Source organism: Vanacampus margaritifer, chromosome 6 (genome assembly GCF_051991255.1).
Source record: "Vanacampus margaritifer isolate UIUO_Vmar chromosome 6, RoL_Vmar_1.0, whole genome shotgun sequence".
Taxonomy (NCBI): domain Eukaryota; kingdom Metazoa; phylum Chordata; class Actinopteri; order Syngnathiformes; family Syngnathidae; genus Vanacampus; species Vanacampus margaritifer.
This window is the reverse complement of record NC_135437.1, coordinates 6,105,968-6,123,025: the sequence shown is the minus strand read 5'-3', so window position 1 is coordinate 6,123,025 and position 17,058 is coordinate 6,105,968. Positions and strand designations below refer to the sequence as shown.

At 36.7% G+C, this 17,058-nt stretch overlaps 1 protein-coding gene across 2 annotated transcripts in view; it reads right to left on the bottom strand.

Moving 5' to 3' along the window:
- Window positions 1-2,021: 2,021 nt before the first annotated feature.
- gal (galanin/GMAP prepropeptide) overlaps window positions 2,022-17,058 on the bottom strand; it is a 29,020-nt gene continuing 13,983 nt past the window's right edge. Inside the window, exons 2-8 of one of the 2 annotated variants that reach the window (XM_077567585.1) lie at window positions 13,982-14,142; window positions 13,724-13,804; window positions 12,487-12,541; window positions 6,694-6,765; window positions 4,780-4,866; window positions 3,992-4,063; window positions 2,022-2,343 (exon numbers count right to left, since the gene is read on the bottom strand). In XM_077567585.1, the coding sequence (XP_077423711.1) occupies window positions 2,282-2,343; window positions 3,992-4,063; window positions 4,780-4,866; window positions 6,694-6,765; window positions 12,487-12,541; window positions 13,724-13,804 (429 nt within the window). In that variant the 5' untranslated portion in view covers window positions 13,982-14,142 and the 3' untranslated portion in view covers window positions 2,022-2,281. Of the gene's footprint in view, window positions 2,344-3,991; window positions 4,064-4,779; window positions 4,867-6,693; window positions 6,766-12,486; window positions 12,542-13,723; window positions 13,805-13,981; window positions 16,325-17,058 lie in introns of those variants that run through there. The other variant, XM_077567586.1, reaches the window with a different exon arrangement.

Below are 17,058 nucleotides of genomic sequence, written 5' to 3'. Positions count from 1 at the left end.
ATGGTTATCATAATATCACCCAGAATAAGAATTTATTGCAATTAATTGTTGAACTTGTGTCTCAATACAGACAGTTATACCACACAGATCTGATATTGTTTGGAGGAGATTTTAATATAGCGCTGACAATTACCTAGATAGATATCCAACAAAATTCACAGATACTCACTTTAATACCACCTTGCTTGAATTTTGTAATTCATTTTCTTTGATTGACATCTGGAAGTCTAAAAATCCTAATGCTAGACAGAAACCTAATGGATCTGTAAGATCAAGAATTGACCTATGGTTAGCTGCCCCAGAATTGGTCTACCATACCTCAGAGATAATTTTATCCACCGTGCCCTTAACTGATCATTGTCTATTATCCCTCAAATTAAAACCAGATATTACATTTAATAAGTGAAATGTTTATTGGAAATTTAATGCAGATTTGCTGAAAAGCCAGGTCTATTGTGATGCGGTTAAGGATTTAATTTCAGAAATTAAATATGATATAAATATTGGTAACTATTGTTGTAGATGGGAATTTTTTTAATTTAAGTTCAGGCAGATCGCATTATAATTTGGAAAAGAAAGAAGTAGGGAGCAAGAATTTAACTTAATTCAAGAATTGGATACCTACTGCAAAAAAACCATAATGTTGGATTTGGACAAAGTGGCCTTCATAAATCTGAAATCTAAATTGGATGTAGAAGAGCCATTTGTCTGCGGTGCACCCGCCTTCTCACCTGCATCCATCATCATAAACCTGCATATAATTCAATACATTAGCAACCTGCCAATTGCAATTACACATGTGTAGAAACAATCATTCATACTAATATTCATATCTACCAGAGTGTTCAAATAACCTAACATACATGTTTTTGGAAAGTGGGAGGAAGATGGAGCACCTGTTAAAAAACACATGGACACGAGTATGGGAAAAGATGCAAACTCCACACAAGAGTGCTGATCTAAGATTCTGACCCACAATCTCAAAATTGCGAGACAGATCACTTGTTCATTGTGGTACCATATTATATGTAATATAATATATAATATATATATATATATATACATATATATTTCACTTGTTTGGATACTAATAATCTATGCAGTACATGCACACCATCAAGTAGGAAACTAAACAACAAGTAATTGTTTTGTGAACTTCCAGTTTCTCTGACAATTTGTCTGAGTCTGTGAGGTAAGTCGGATTTGGTGATTATTCTAGTACAGAGATTTCCGTTGGGAAATGATGGAGGCGGCCATCATTTTTCATCAGCCCTACTGTGGAGCCACATATGACCACCCACTTCCTAACCATATGTATAAAACAATTATAATGCTATTTTAAATACAGAAAAATATGTGACAGCCCATGAATAGAGAAAATCCGTATTACAGTTGATGCTCATTGAAATGCATTGGAAAAATGGGATTTTTAAAAATGTGTTTTATTTTTTGTAAACACCAAAAATTGTTTAAAAATGCTGATAAACCTCCATTATCCCCTTTCACAAGAAAAACGGGTTGGCTATTATTAAAAAAGAAAAGAAAAATTGAATAGGTGAATCTGCGGTCACTGTAGTTGAGGAAACACCCCCCGCTCCCATTTAATTTTGTTGGGAGGAAATATATCTATAGGCTATCAAAATTTTTGAGGGGCCACTCAGAATGGACTTTGTGACATTTTATGGACAGTTAGTAAAGGTTTTATGATGGTGTCAATTGTGACGCTAATGATTTATTTCCATTCATCATACTTCACAGCTAGCCTGAGGTTGTGATGATTGTGAGCGGTGACCCCCCCCCCCCCCCATAACTTTGTGTTCTTTCTAAAACAAATAAAATAAAAAAATAAATACATTTTGGTTTAATCTGTGCATACATATACATAATTTTCCAATTGTTCTGTAGGATATCCAGGCTCACGTTTGCAAAAACGTCAAACATCTAGCAATGTTCCATTTGAAGAGCAGCAGTTTTCTCTGTGGGTGTCCACCAATGACATGCATTCATGGTATGGTATGCATTTATTTGAACAGGGACAGTGCACAACAACACATTGACCAAGACAAAGTCAGAAAAGATGCTTGGTGCCAGGTTATAGTATACGAATCAATAACCAGTTGAGTTACTGTCGCATAAAACCAGGTTAAATAAAATAGGTTTGCCATTTGTTTTGATATTACATTTGATGTGAGTAACTAAACTTTGGACATCCCTGCTCAAAAGTGAACAAAAATTATTTCGGCAAAAGAAAATGTTGAGTGAATAGCAGAGGGTGACGTGGCTATGGGTTAGCCATTTCATCTGATGTCACAGAAGAAGTCAGGCTTCGCAAGGCTCCCATTTCTGCAAATTACAAAAAGAATAGAACACAGACCTTATTTTTGGTTATCTAAACGTTGAAGTTGTTTGTAAGAATAAAGATCTTAATAATAATAATAATAATAATAATAATAATAATCCATCCATCCATCCATCCATCCATCCATCCATTTTCTTGGCCGCTTTTTCCTCACAAGGGTCGCGGGGGTGCTGGAGCCTAATAATAATAATAATAATAATAATAATAATAATAATAATAATAATAATAATAATAAACTAGTGGAATCAGCACCAATCTGGAAATTAGAGCAAAATTAACTAATGGGACGAAAAATCTCTTAAAATTAGTCATTCATAAAGCTTGCTTGCTACACTTGGAGAATTTAGAGTTAGATTTTTCCAACATGGAAGTTAACTTTGATTTAAACACACACACGCATCACAGCCAGTTCTTATTATGAGCATTTTTTCTAAAGTAAGCCTATGATCTTTGCACAGGGTGATGTAAAACTTCTAGCCAGACAAATGTGGGACACATAAAGTTAACCTACCCACTTCCACCCAATTTTGTTAAGCACCAATTTGTACACAATCTGGTAAATTATGCAAATGTTGAATTCACAGTTTGTAGAAGTTTGGCACCCAAATGAGCAGTGATAATGAAAGTTTTCTTTGATTTGAGTCTTGTACTTGGCGGCCAGAGGGTCGGTTGAAGAAAAGGATCACAGGAAAATATTTGAAAAGCTAAAAAGGAAAAAGCAGCGTGGCCCCTCGAGTTGTGATGTGCAACTGTCCGATATTCGGAGGCATGCTGATGAGACCTTCTCGTCCTGCAGACGTTTTTCGGGCCTCCCGCTTAGCAGACAAATGGTAAGGCAAGATCCAGATGTTGGCCTGAAGCGTTTGCAGCCACGAGATAAGAGCGCTTGGCATGCAGCCAAAAAAAAACAAAAGAAATGTCTGGCATCCAGGAAGAAGTCCAGATTAAAAGAACAGGAGAGGGCAAGGCTGGAATTTATTTTGTGTGACATGCAAATTCAGAGGCTCCTCCCAAAGTCTCACATTTGGGGGATTGATTAGCTATTTGACCCTTCCATTCTTTGAGCAAAAGAAATATTGGGAAGGGTTGAAGTAAACAGAACACATCGCACTTTTCATAATATTTAAAATGTATATCTTAAAATTATAATTAATTTTGATATAAAATTTTAATCAATCCATCCAGGAAAACCTATTACAATTTGTGACTCTTATTACATGCAAAATAATGAATCTAGATAAAGAGCACCCACGCATGACACATTCACAACATTTTTTTAGGGTTCTACTGACATTCATTATTTCATTGTTCGTTTGCATTGTTAACACAAAGAAGACATCTGCATTTTTTGTAGTCTGTGACTGACACTTTCTCATCCCACCACTTTTGCGATAAACCAGGCTCCTCAGTCCTTGGGAAGATGACCAGGAAGGAGTCCTCTTTGTGTCTTAATGGAATGCCAAGTCTTGAAAATTGGCAAAAATCATTATACCTGTCTGTCATATACAGTCTTATTCACAGATTTTAAACTCTTGAATAGCTAATAAAACCAGATCTTTTGGTGTTTTTTGTGTGCTTCTTTGTGTAAACCATATAAACCATTTGCAAAGTAGACAGAGACAATATGAATACCTTTAAATTTGAGGTATGCCAGGAAGTCAATGACAGTATGGACAATGTCTTCCTCTGCTTTCTTTTGGCCACCTGTGAAAATAGATCAACAAATAATCACATTCACATCTTTGAACCAACGAGGAGACAAATTCATTGTACAGCTGTTAAAAAAAAAAGTCCATATTATAAAGTATGTAGTGGAAAGGAAAACCATGTCAGAGCATTAAAACACTAAACCGTTTTAAAGATGAAGTCAACCCAATTTTTGACAATAATATTTTCTGTGCAGCCCCATTAGTCTAAATATGCTATTCTGGTTAATATTGTGTTAGTGAATATGAGTTATGATGCAAAATCCAGCCGTTTTTACCCATCTCAGGGGACGGCCATTTTGCCACTTGCTGTCGACTGAAGATGACATCAAAGGTCTCAGGTAACAACCAATCACAGATGAGCTTCAGAAAACAGGTGAGCTCTGATTAGTTGTTGCTTGAGCCCTGAGCGACATTGATGTCATCTTCCGCCGACAGCAAGTGGCAAAATGGCTGCCCCCTGAGATAGATAAAAAATACTGGATATTCCAAAAATTTAATATTAATCAGAACGTCATGTTTAGACTAGTGAGGTCACATATACCATATTATTGTCAAGAAATGATTAAGGTTGACTTCCACTTTAAACTTTTAAACATATGCAAGAGTGACACATTTTCTTCATAACAACACTCACTGTATGGAATTTGGCGGTGCCATGCATGGATAGATATTGTAAAGTCATACATGCTAAATTATGCATAAAACACCAACCTGCTGGGAAGTTTTCATCCCAGTCCATGTCTCTCTTGCCAGCAAGACCAGTCTTGTCTCCCAGTATCTTGTGTCCATCTATACCATCTGGACAAGAGTAGAGTTGTTTGTAGACGTTTGCAGCCACATACACTTGAACAATTTAATTGCAGTTTTACAGCCTTTTGCTGATTCTGGATCATAAACATGTCGATAAAACCAAACATATGTTCTCTAATCTTTTGTCTACACTCGCTTCAAATAATTCAAATTCAATACAAAATAAAAATGATCTCAACTGACTAAGTGATTCGCTAAAATCCTACAAACGTCCATTTTTGTTGTTGTTATTTTCAGGGCAGAACAGTGGCTGGAGCCCGTCCTGGCGGATTCACGATATGAATCAGATTCAGGTTACTTTTTATTGGGTCATTGAATGAGTGATGATCCATGTCGCTAGCGACAATTGGAGACCCAAATTGCGCACGACTATTTCCTATAGCGAGCACGAGTCCGAATAAGTTTTTTTTTTTTAAGTTTGGTTCCTGCTTCATTATATACAACACTTTTACATTTCCCATTGCCTAAAAAGTGCTATATAAATATCATTTTGATTGATTGAGTGAGTGAGTGAGTGAGTGAGTACAAACAGCCAGGATACACTTTAATTTCAAAATATATAATTGCAAACTTAAAATATGTTGCTATGCATAACACTATCTGTCCTGCTGCCAAAAAAACTGAAAATACAAAGCAATATTGTATTGTAAACAATCAGTAAAATTAATAACAATAATAAATCACTTTTTCCCCCCTCATATACAATTTTGTCAGAGCTGGATACTTGGCATCTCTTCTTGTATATGTGTATATGGCATTACTGAATGAATGATGATCACAAACAGTTGACAGGTTAAGTAAGGTAGCTGTTGCGCTGCATTGTGGGATATGTAGTTTGTTTGTCATCAGCACATCACATTGCAGCGTAAAAAAATATATTGTGGCGTACTAGGCCTTTGTTTGTTTAGTTTTTAAGCGATTTTTATTTGTTACAGACACCACGCATAAAGATAAAACATCAAGCATTTGAGAGTTTGGATTGCACTGTGTGCGGTTTGCTCCGATAATCACAGCACACTTTGATCATTTAAATGAGGTGTGTTGGAGAAGGGAAACATCTAAACATGCAGCCTAGGATTGGGTCCCTCGAGAACCTCGTGGTGACCCCTGACCTAGATGTTTTGCTACTATGGCAGAGGTCTAGTTAACAGAATATAATTATGTGTACAATTTTGAAAAAAGGTTTTCACAATAAGAGCAGCCTTCAGTTTGCCGTCACACTCCACTCATACTGCCAAGGAAATTATAACTATATTCACACACACATGCAGCAACTTCCATACGTTTCTGTAGAGCACTTAAAAAGAAAATGTATACAGTAATCTGTAAATGTATGAAATACAAACACGCAAACACACAAAAATAAAAATGACACCTAGCCTACAGTGCTGTAAGTAAAGTTTCACAACTACAGCAACACTTTCACTGGTCATTGTCATCACCAACCCTCTCACCATCCTCATCCTCCTGGACATATACGCGCTGCTCTCAGTTTGGTCATAGATTTGCGTCCACATTGCAGCGGATATTTTTAATTGCAATGTAGCAAGGGAACAAACGGCATAAATGTCTCAACTAGCATCTACACTAAATCCCTCATGGTTTCCTCACAGGCCATTGAGCAGGGACCTCTGGTCTTCATATCAGTCAGCATATACAGAATATATAAATATTTGTTCAAAACACATGCAGGACATAATGTTTGGATGGATAAGACCAGAAAGCGATGCAATGACAGCTGCGAAATGAGGTTTCAATGGAGAAATTCCTTGCCTAATACCAAGGTCCTGCAGAAGCTGTATGTTTCTATCTTACATTGAGTGATCAGCGTGTCTCTGCCTCTGGCACTGGGTGAATCCTTTATCTGAATTAGATGATCAATCCGACCTGTAACACAGGATGAGGCAAGGAGGAACCTTTACGTGAGCTTCACATATGCACAAACATGCTCACAAAAAAGGGTGAACTGGCCGTTGAGAGCATTAAGAATTTCTCTAATTCGCCACTGATAGTTGAATTGAGCAGCTAAATGTTAAATATAACATATGTACCAGCAGATGCAGTTTTCCCCCTTTCATTATAATAATAATAATAATAATAATAATAATAATAATAATAATAATAATAATAATAATAATAATAATAATAATAATAATAATAATCCAAGTGGTTGATATGTTGTCACAACCACTAAAAGACATAAGAAGTCGAGTGATTTCAGATGACGCTGTGCACACTACAGCAGCTTGCATTATACCAATGGATAAATTTGCAATACTGTATGCTTTACTTCAGCCTGTAGTTATATATACTGTGTGCTCTTCTTTTCTGTCTTTTGCACACATTGGAAATCTTTAAGGCAATTACTGTGGCCTTAATTGAACAAAATGCTAATAGAATGTGTTATTATTACAGATAGAGTTCTCAGTAATATGATCTGAGTTTGTGCTATTGGACTAGGAAGGCTTGCTCAAGGCCACCACAACATTCATCGTTCCACTCACTAGTGTTGCCAAGGAGGGGTGTCAAAATTAGTGCGTTCATTTTGAGTTCATTTAAACTTCATTTAACGCCAGAAAAAAAAAACTATTTTAAATATTGCCATGGTCCCAAAAATGTATTTATACGTTTTTTTTTTAAATGTTTTTTTTTCTTTTTTAATGCTAGAACATACAGAAGACTTTGAAGCAGCCTCTGACCTGAAGAGGTTGCTTAAAGCAATAGTAGTTACTACAAAAAACATGCAGCGAAGAGCATGTGGCAGCAGAGTATAAGAGATCAACCAGGGCCATGTTGCAACAAGCTAGTTTCCCCAGTTTTTGCAACAGATTTGTGAATAATGATGAAACTTAACTATATTCTAATGCTAATATTTGCAAAACGGAAACAGATACAAATATAAGTTTTTTTCCTGATAAATGAAGAGACTCTAATCTTTCTCTTGGTAGTTTCCATGTTTTTATAGCAATAGAACACAATTTTCTGTGGGTCTTGCAATATCAGTCAAAATCCAGTAAAACACTACTTAGTACTTGCAACCCTGATTATTTTAGCAGGCTTAAACAAATATTTAAGAAACATAATTTTCTGGGTATTTATTTTTTATTAAGGCATCGATAGTCCATCTTGTTGGAGCCCACAGGGGGTCAAGAACTGTCCATGCGCATGAGAGTGGACACCAGTCACAGGAAGGAAACCCCAAAATATCATATACTGTGTAATGAACAACAGAACCAGAGTTTCATAGAATCATACTGATGGCTTAAATGACACTTTACGTCTTTCTTGTTATTGGTAGTACAAGTACAGTATGTCTGATCTAATCACAAAAATTATCCAGTCTCAGGGGTTACAATACTGTAATATACGCATGTAGATATTGACACTTAGTTACTATGTCAGAGATTACAAACAAAAGAATATCAGATTGAGGCAACAGTCTCTATTTGACTGTGAGCCAAATGTACTCATATGGGAACGCTGCTACAATTCCTTATTGAAAATTGGAGAGAGGTTGTGTCAGTGAGGTGGGTCAACAAAAGGGGACCCACACATTACCGTAATGTTTATGTTACCTATTAGTCACAAATTGACCACATAACTAACAGGCAGAGCCGTGCAGAGATCTTTTGAGGGGCAGGTGCTCAAAGTGAAAAAGGGACATATAGAACAGTAAGAGTATAAACCAAATTCATGAAATTTAGCTTTAGAAAAAAAAAGTGCTTTTATGGCATAACTTTAACATAAATTGTGCCATTGATGAATGAAGTAAAAAATATCATTTTAACCTCACGAACGATAATGCTATATTAAAGGAAGACAAATTCAATACAAAACTTTAATTTGAAGGTTTCAGAGGTCTTCTTTCATTCTTTTTGTTTTCCTGTTCAGCCTTTTTATATTCTCTTTCTTTGTGAGCCTTCTTCAACTCCTCTTCTCAGGTGTGTCAGTCACAATTCTTGTTTTCTTTTTTTCTTTTTACAATTATGTTCTTTCTTTCTAGATGTCTCTTCAAAAATATGTGGTCACATGACCAACTTCTTTATAGTTTTCTAAATAACAGGTGTGGAACCACTTGCCCCTTGGCACAAATTAGCCCCCTCTCTTCTACTCAAAACCTCCATACCGCCAATCCTCTTTTCACAATGAAATGAATAGAAATGCTGGTAATCTATTTCAGCCCCACAAAATACACCAATTAAGATTTTGGAATGTGTTTACTCATTCACTGCCTTTGACTTGTCAATTTAATTTTTTTGAACGGGGAGAGATGGGGGAGAATCTGATTATGCTCCACTGTAAATGTCAAACTTGGAAACAACTTTACTGATGCCCAATCACTAGTAGATGACATCATTGCCCCATTTTATACAAAATAAACACGGTTTGATAGTCCATGCGAGTAATGGCTTTATTTTGTGAAACCTACAGTTTTCTACTGTCAATTATAAAAAGGCAGAAAGTAGGGAGTCTATTCTGTCATTTGGTAGATTCGGTTTATATATAATTATTGAACATTATATCAAGTGGGTATTGAAAATTTTGAAATTTTCTTAAATGGCTGGCAGTGAAATTAATTCATTCACCCATTTCAGTTTATTGTCACATTCATATAAAAGTGCAATGCCTATTCCAATGAAATTAACCATGTTGTGGCCTGGTACTCTCTCAGCCCAATGTCTTGACTAAAAAATAAATAAGCACAATGTAAACACACCGAAAACATAAACACATACCATACACCAACACATATACAGTAATACATAAACTGTATATAATGTGTCTGGGGAAAAAAAACTGTCCCTAAAGAGAGAGGTCCGAGCCTGAATTCTTTGTACCTGATGGTAAGTACCTAAAGTGATTATGTGCCAGATTGCTGTAGTCCTAGATATTAAGAACTTTCCTTCTGCAACGAGTGTTATAGATATCCTGAATGTTAGGGAGTAAAGACCTAATGATTTTTCTTTCGACCTGACCTCACTACGTAAGGTGCTTATGTTCCTGTGCTGTGATGTTTGTTCCTAAACCAAACTAGTATTGACCATTTGCACCGACGTCACGTGATCACGCGACTGCCCTATGACGGAGGGCGGAAGGAAATGATTGTTGAATGGAAGTGGACGTGATCCGAAGCAATTTAGAGACTGCGATTTTACAAATTCAAAGTTATTATTGTCCAACCAAAGGTCGCCTGTCAGTCGAAGTGGCACATTTAGTCGGGACTCATAGAGCGCGATATTTACTTTAGTTGGAGATCGCTAGTTTGAAAACAGCCCTTACCTTCTGCTGCCTGTTGTTTTTACCAAGTTAATTAAATCGCCGACTTTGCCGGAATTCACAGCGCACGACCTATATCATTATGTAGTCAATGCCGGTGTCTTAACCGGCTCTCCTCCTTACAGCGGAACTGATTCAAATTCTCGTCGCTGGCGGTCTCTGGGACGAGATGCTACGCTCGGGGGACAATATACCTCGTAATGCAAAGGTAACACTTGTTGATCATGCTAACTGACTTATTTTGACACAGTACGTTCTATATTGAAACGCTGTGATGATGTTATGTTGACCAACCAGCATTACGGCGGTGACGTCACATGTAATAGACCCAGAAATGTATGACCAGCAAAAAGTAAAGTAAGGGAACACAAAGTCGATTCGGTTCATTTTGATGCACTTCACTTGCATTTTTTAAATAAAAAAACGATTTTCCAGTCTAAACCAGTGTTAAACCAGCCCTGATTTGTGTTGGTTTGACTGATATAAAACGTAATACTTCATAATTAGTTGTTAGAACATTCTGCAAGGTTGTTGTGTTTTTGGTACCAGCAAAATAGTAGTTCTCTTGAAATATAAAGGTACTGCACAGAGAGACAGTGAGAGGTAAAAATAAATAATAATTAAAGAAAAAGCGGTAAAAATGGGAGAAAGTTGAGTTGACTGTAATATGGTTTAAATACAATTTGGCCCAGCATATTTTACAAACTGAACAGATTAAAAACTTCTGCACATAGTCAAAGAGGATCTCGCCCAACTTTTCTAGGAAACACTAGCTGCTACATAACTGTAATGACAAACAAATGTCAGTAGATAGAAGTGTTGCATTTCTTTGGATTGGAGGTCAAGGCAGCTTTTGCGTATGGTGAATCTGCTTGACACATCAGTTATGAATAGGTAGATATGTGCATAAAGGTTTAGAGATTAGTTGATTTACATGAAACCAGCATTATTAGACAGACCTTTTAAAGACAATGCCTGTGATCTAAGTATATATTAAGAAAGTTTGACTTTTTAAAAGCAGTGAAAATACACAGATTTCTGGTCAACGTCTTCATGCAAAGGTAACAGGAGTCTATATATATATATATATATATATATATATATATATATATATATAGTCTGCTAGACTACAAGATTGCAAAGCTTGCAAAGCACAGAAATAGACAACATATGACAAAATAATAATAATTATTTCTAATTAATTAGCTAAATAAGTAATTCCAGTCAGTACACTGAATATCAAGTTAACATTTTCAACAGAAAGTAATTTGAAAGCCCCCTTTAGTAAAGTATCATAATAAATGTAACGTAAAATGAATGATATAAAAACAGCATATAAAAAAACTATTGACTATTACTGTGTTGATGTATATCATTTATATAATAGGTACCATGCATAGAAAAAGATTACAATTAGTGTAATTACAATTGCAAGATGTGATGGCATTATCAACTACTGCTACTCTGTATCAGCAAATACGGAAATGTAAGTACTTGTACTCATACTCGGTCTCAAAAATGTGGTATCGGTATACAGCAGGCATTATTATATTCATCCTTAACCATTTACTAAAATGGAATAGACATTCACACTCGCTCCAATGGGCAACGTAGACATTCTAAAAAAATAAATATATGAGAAAAGTGTCTAAAAATAATTCGTAGACTCATTACAAATTCACTGGCCATGTCAGTGCAACAGTTCAAACACACCATATTACTGAGAACTCAAAAAACAACAATACTTTAAAATGGAGTGCAAATTTCTTTTTGAGACAGGCATGCCTCTCATACACAGAGAATATGACATAAATAACCGTTTGCAAACTAGCCATTGCTTTTAACAAGCATAATTTAGAGCTCAAATATAAGCAACATGGTAATGAGTGAATGTGTGAAGTTACTTATGACTTATTATTTTGTCTATTCGGTGAGCTTAAAAAGAAGAAGAAAAAAGGATAGAACCAGGTCAATACAGTTATGTAAACTGTGTGTATAAATGTAGGTGGATTATAAACAAATCTTGTGAAAAATATAAACTTTTTGAACGTTCCCATTACATTTATTCTTCTCTCAGCCACAATAATTCCTGATTATTACTCTTCTGACTGAGAAGTATGGCAAAATCGACAGGTAAGTACTGTATATTGCTTCTACAATATAAGTACTTTCATATACTGTAGAATATTTAGATTCTTCTTAAAATGTTAAACCTTTCATGCGACTACAAAACTGAAATTTAGAGAACATTTGTCTATTAATGATCTATGAGCCACATGGTGGAGAAACAGTAGAGTGTAACAATATGTGGAACATTGGGTTTGTACTTACGGGGACCTAAAAGGTAGCCGGCACTATTGAGAGTCCATCCCCTCTTCTCCTTTGCCTGCAGGGTGCAGTACAGAACAGAAGCAAAAGGGTCCACAGATTAGTGTTCAAGTCAACCCCAAAATATTCTTGACAACAATATGTTCGATGCACTCACACTAGTCTAAACACAGCATTCTGATTAATATTACATTTGTGGAATATGAATTAAGCAGCAAAATTCACCTGTTTTTATCCATCTTGCGGTTTGGCCATTTTGCCACTTGTTGCTGAAAATGACATCACAGTTGCTCAGGGTTCAGGTAACGACCAATCACAGCTCACCTGTTTTCAACCTGTGTTTGAGTTTGGTTATGTGACATTTGCAAACTGATTTGTGATTAGTTGTTACCTGAGCCCTTAGGCACTGTGATGTCATTTTCGGTCAACAGCAAGTGGCAAAATGGCCACCTCCTGAGATGGTTAAAAAACTGGTGGATTTTAATGCTTAATTTATATTCCACAAAAGCAATATTAATCAGAATGCCATGTTTAGTCTGGTGTGGGTGCAATAAATATATTATTAGAAGATTTTTGGGTTGATTTCCACTTAAAGCTTGTTGAGTAGACTCGGTATGATTCCATTTATAGACTACTGTAAAGTTATTGCTGAAAAATCCAGGTGACAAATCTCAATATATACTGTACATAACAAAGGTTGATATGGAGATTTTTGATAGCTGTTAAAACATTTTATTAATTAAAAAAAACAATTATTGCTGATTACTAGATAACACTCACCTCCTGGTTATACATTGCTGTTATATTAGGTAAAGCAGGGGGGTGTCCTTTTTGTTGTTGTTAAAGGAGATCATTTTAGGATTTTGGGATGGCCAGTTTTCTATTTTCCATGTTCTTGTAAATATTCAGCTCCCAAGGTTGAACCATTTCAATAAGAATTCGGATTTCAAACTTATTAATTTCTTTATTTGTTGAATATTGCCGCACACATAAGCATAATGTAAACATGAGAAATGATTGTAATAATTACCAATGTGTTTAATTTTTTGCACTGCATACATATTGTTATTATTATTATTATTATTATACATTATTATAAGCTATTCATGTGACTTCTAATGTAGTCTTAAATTGCCCCCCCCCCCCACCTACCCCGACACACCCATACTTCCGAGATTGCAGTAATATACAATTACTGATGAATTACATTAATTTCCATTAATTGAAAAAAAGATCTTACCGCAATAACCAGCCCGATGGTCTCATAGAACATTGTGCAAAAGACGAGAGACACAAGCAAAATCCCAATGGACATCTTCATCTAAAAAATGAAGTAAAGACCTCAGTAACTACCTAATCAATAATCAAAAGATCATCTACAAAAAAAAATAAAATTAATCATAATTAATTCAACTAGGAAAACTCTCTTTTTGTGGGACTCTAGATTGGCCTCTATATAGAATAAGAATTAAGCAACTTTAACACAACAATAACTTACCTTGGATCTGCCGGCAACACAGTTTCTCCTCCCTGAAGGCAGCAGCTGAAGTTGCTGTATGTGTGAACACTGACGCTGAGATGAAATGGCCACTTCATACACCTTTTATTGTCTTCTAGCTCACCCTGGCTTCAGTCCACCTGCGTCAGCAGCCCTCTCCCCTCAGACAGGAGAAAGCAGAATGAAATTCAATTACATCATGTAATGATCCGATATTTCTTTACAACCAACCCTCCCTCAGAGACATTGGATTAAATTTGAAAATGAGGGAAATGTTTTTCTTTTTTCATCTTTCATTCTGTCAGCAATCATATGCTTCCAGTTTGTATCGCAAATCATTATTGGGCATTTGCTTTTTGCTTTCTTGTTCGATTTAAGATCTTTATTTAGTTCGGTTTAGAAAGAATCCTTATGAAAATTATTTTAAGCAAATACTACATCCTTTTATGTAGAGCTTTTAAAAGTAAGAAACCCCCACAAATCATTTTCAACTTGGATGCGCAATGTGGAATCAATTTTCAATTATGGACTGAAATACACAATTTGCATATATTTTCAGTTAAAATTTTTAAAATGAAGGTGAGTCCTGGATTAGTTTTCATTTAAACATAAAATGCAGTTTTTAAATGATGATGGTGATCATATTCATGTTGATTTCTCTTCAGGGTTCGTTCAAGGTCGCAACGTTCAATAAACTTTCTCTAACTCTAGCATTCTCCAAACATTCGCTAACAATTTTAAGATTTTTTTTCATGTCACTGCAACAACAAACAAAAAAAACATTAAAACTCTAGGCGACTGTTTAGCAACCATTTACGAATCATGAACGAATCCTGATGGGAACACACATTCGCTTCTTCCGCCAACACATGCAAACGTTCGCCCATTGGTGGGATACAGGCTGAAGGGGAACATTTTTTATTAAAATCTACCTGACCCTGTGTGAAAAAGAACTTCCCTGAAAACCTAAAAAATGGGCTTTCATATCTTTGTGGAGATGTTTTTTCCCACTCTGTGCTTCAATTCAACAACATTGGAAAGTTATCAGTTGCCTTTTTAAGGCCATGCAACAATATTTCAAATTTAAGTCCGACTATGACTGCTCAACTCAACTCTAATCAGAGGCCACTCCAAAACTTTCATTTTCTTGTGCTTTTTAAAATCCATTCATAAGTTGACTTGCTGCAGAATCCAAGTTTGCTTCAGCTTGAGGTCACAAACTGATGGCCGAACCTTCTCCATCAGGATTTCATGGTAAAAAGCAGAGTTCATAGTTCCATCGGCATCATCAATGACAACGTCCAGGTCCTGAACTAGAAAAGCAGCCCCATCCCATCACACTACCCACGATTCCCAAAAGTCTTGGAAATGATTATATATGACTAGCTCTAGCAAAAGGGTCCTCGTGTCAATTTTTAAAAAATAAAAATAAAAAAACATAAACATTTAGATATTCATATATTCAAATTCTACACTTAATTCCCTTTAAATTATATATATGGACTTACCTAAAAAAATGACAAAGTTAGAGCAAGCTTATTGTTCTTTTTGATCAGCAGTGGTTTTCGTCCTGTCTCTTCTGTCTGTTCTTCTTCTGTTGAGTCATGAACGGCACTGACCTTAACTGAGGCGAGGGAGGCCTGCAGTTCTTTAGACGTTGTCCTGACTTCACAGCACAGATTGTGATCTTTCGGTTACGGACATTCGGTTAAAACTTTGGGGAGCGATCTGCCACTCATTATAACACAGTTTGTCAGACAGGTTGTGTTTACGTATTTCCTTGACTGAACTGATCTGGAGGTTATCAGCCTTGGTCTGGGTCAGTGAAAATGAACTAATCTTCCCCAAAAATTTGATTTGCCACCATTAATTCATGATTTAACAAGGAGTGCACTGACTTTTTCATACAGGGCAAGGTAGTTTTAAATGGTCTCCCCGCCCCCCTTAGTAAATAAAATAATGCATTACATTTAGATTACAGTTATTGTCCCCTATTTGTTTGTTTGACGATCTGAAACATTAAAGTGGGGAAAATGTGAGGGGAAAAAAATAATTTGAGAACTACTTTTTCACAGTACTGTAACTGGCAATGTCCATTTGTAAGATAAAGTAAATGCATGAATACCAACTGCTTGTCTCTAGTCCTATCCAATTTAATGTTCTAAAATAAAGACATTATATATCCTTGAAAGTGACATGTCACAGGCAAAAATAATATTCCTTTGAATCTGCGTGACCTCCTGCAGCCGATGATCCGTCCGAATGGAGAGGGCGATGAGGGAGTCCAAGTCAGGAGGCAAGTCAACTGGGACGAGCAGTTCTTGGATGGGCGTCGCCATGCCCTTGAGGAAGACGTCATAGAACGCTGTGGGGTTCCAGCCACTCTCTGCCGCAAGAGTGCGGAAGCGGATGGCGTAGTCACTCACGGAGTCTTTGCCTTGTTCCAGGCTGCTTAGCTGCCGGGCCTTTTCCTGGTCCGAACAGGCTGGATCAAAGACTCCCTGAAGGACGGCTTGGAAGTCTGTGACGGAGCAGCACAGCGGGCAATTGCGTGCCCACTCTGCCGTGGCCCAGGCTCTGGCTCTCCCAGTCAGGTGGGAGATCATGAAGGTCACCCATCTGTGGGAAAGGCCTTGGGGGAGTGCTCAAAATGAATGTCACAGTCAGTCAGAAATGCCTTGCATTGTCCTGGCTCCCCAGAGGATCACTGGGGGGGGGGGGGCTTTAGCCTGATTCCCGACCCAGAATACGGCAAGGTTCGGAACCAGCGTGGCTGCTTGGGTCTCTGACGCGGCAGGACGGCTAGTGGTGTGATGCAGGTGGTCCAGCTGGTCCCGTACCTGTGCTGAGATCTGACCCATTTCGTTTGTTTCACGTCATACTTTAGCAATGACTCATTGTGTTAGTCACGGTTACATTAGAGGGTTAATAGACAGAAGGGCAGAGCAAAAGAAGCACCCTAATTAAATTCTCCAGTAAACTGTTGCATGTAAGATATTCACAATGCAATTAAAATAATTGACTGTAGATGTTGCCAGTAATGGTCAGAATATGTGTGGACGGTCTACTTTCCTGTA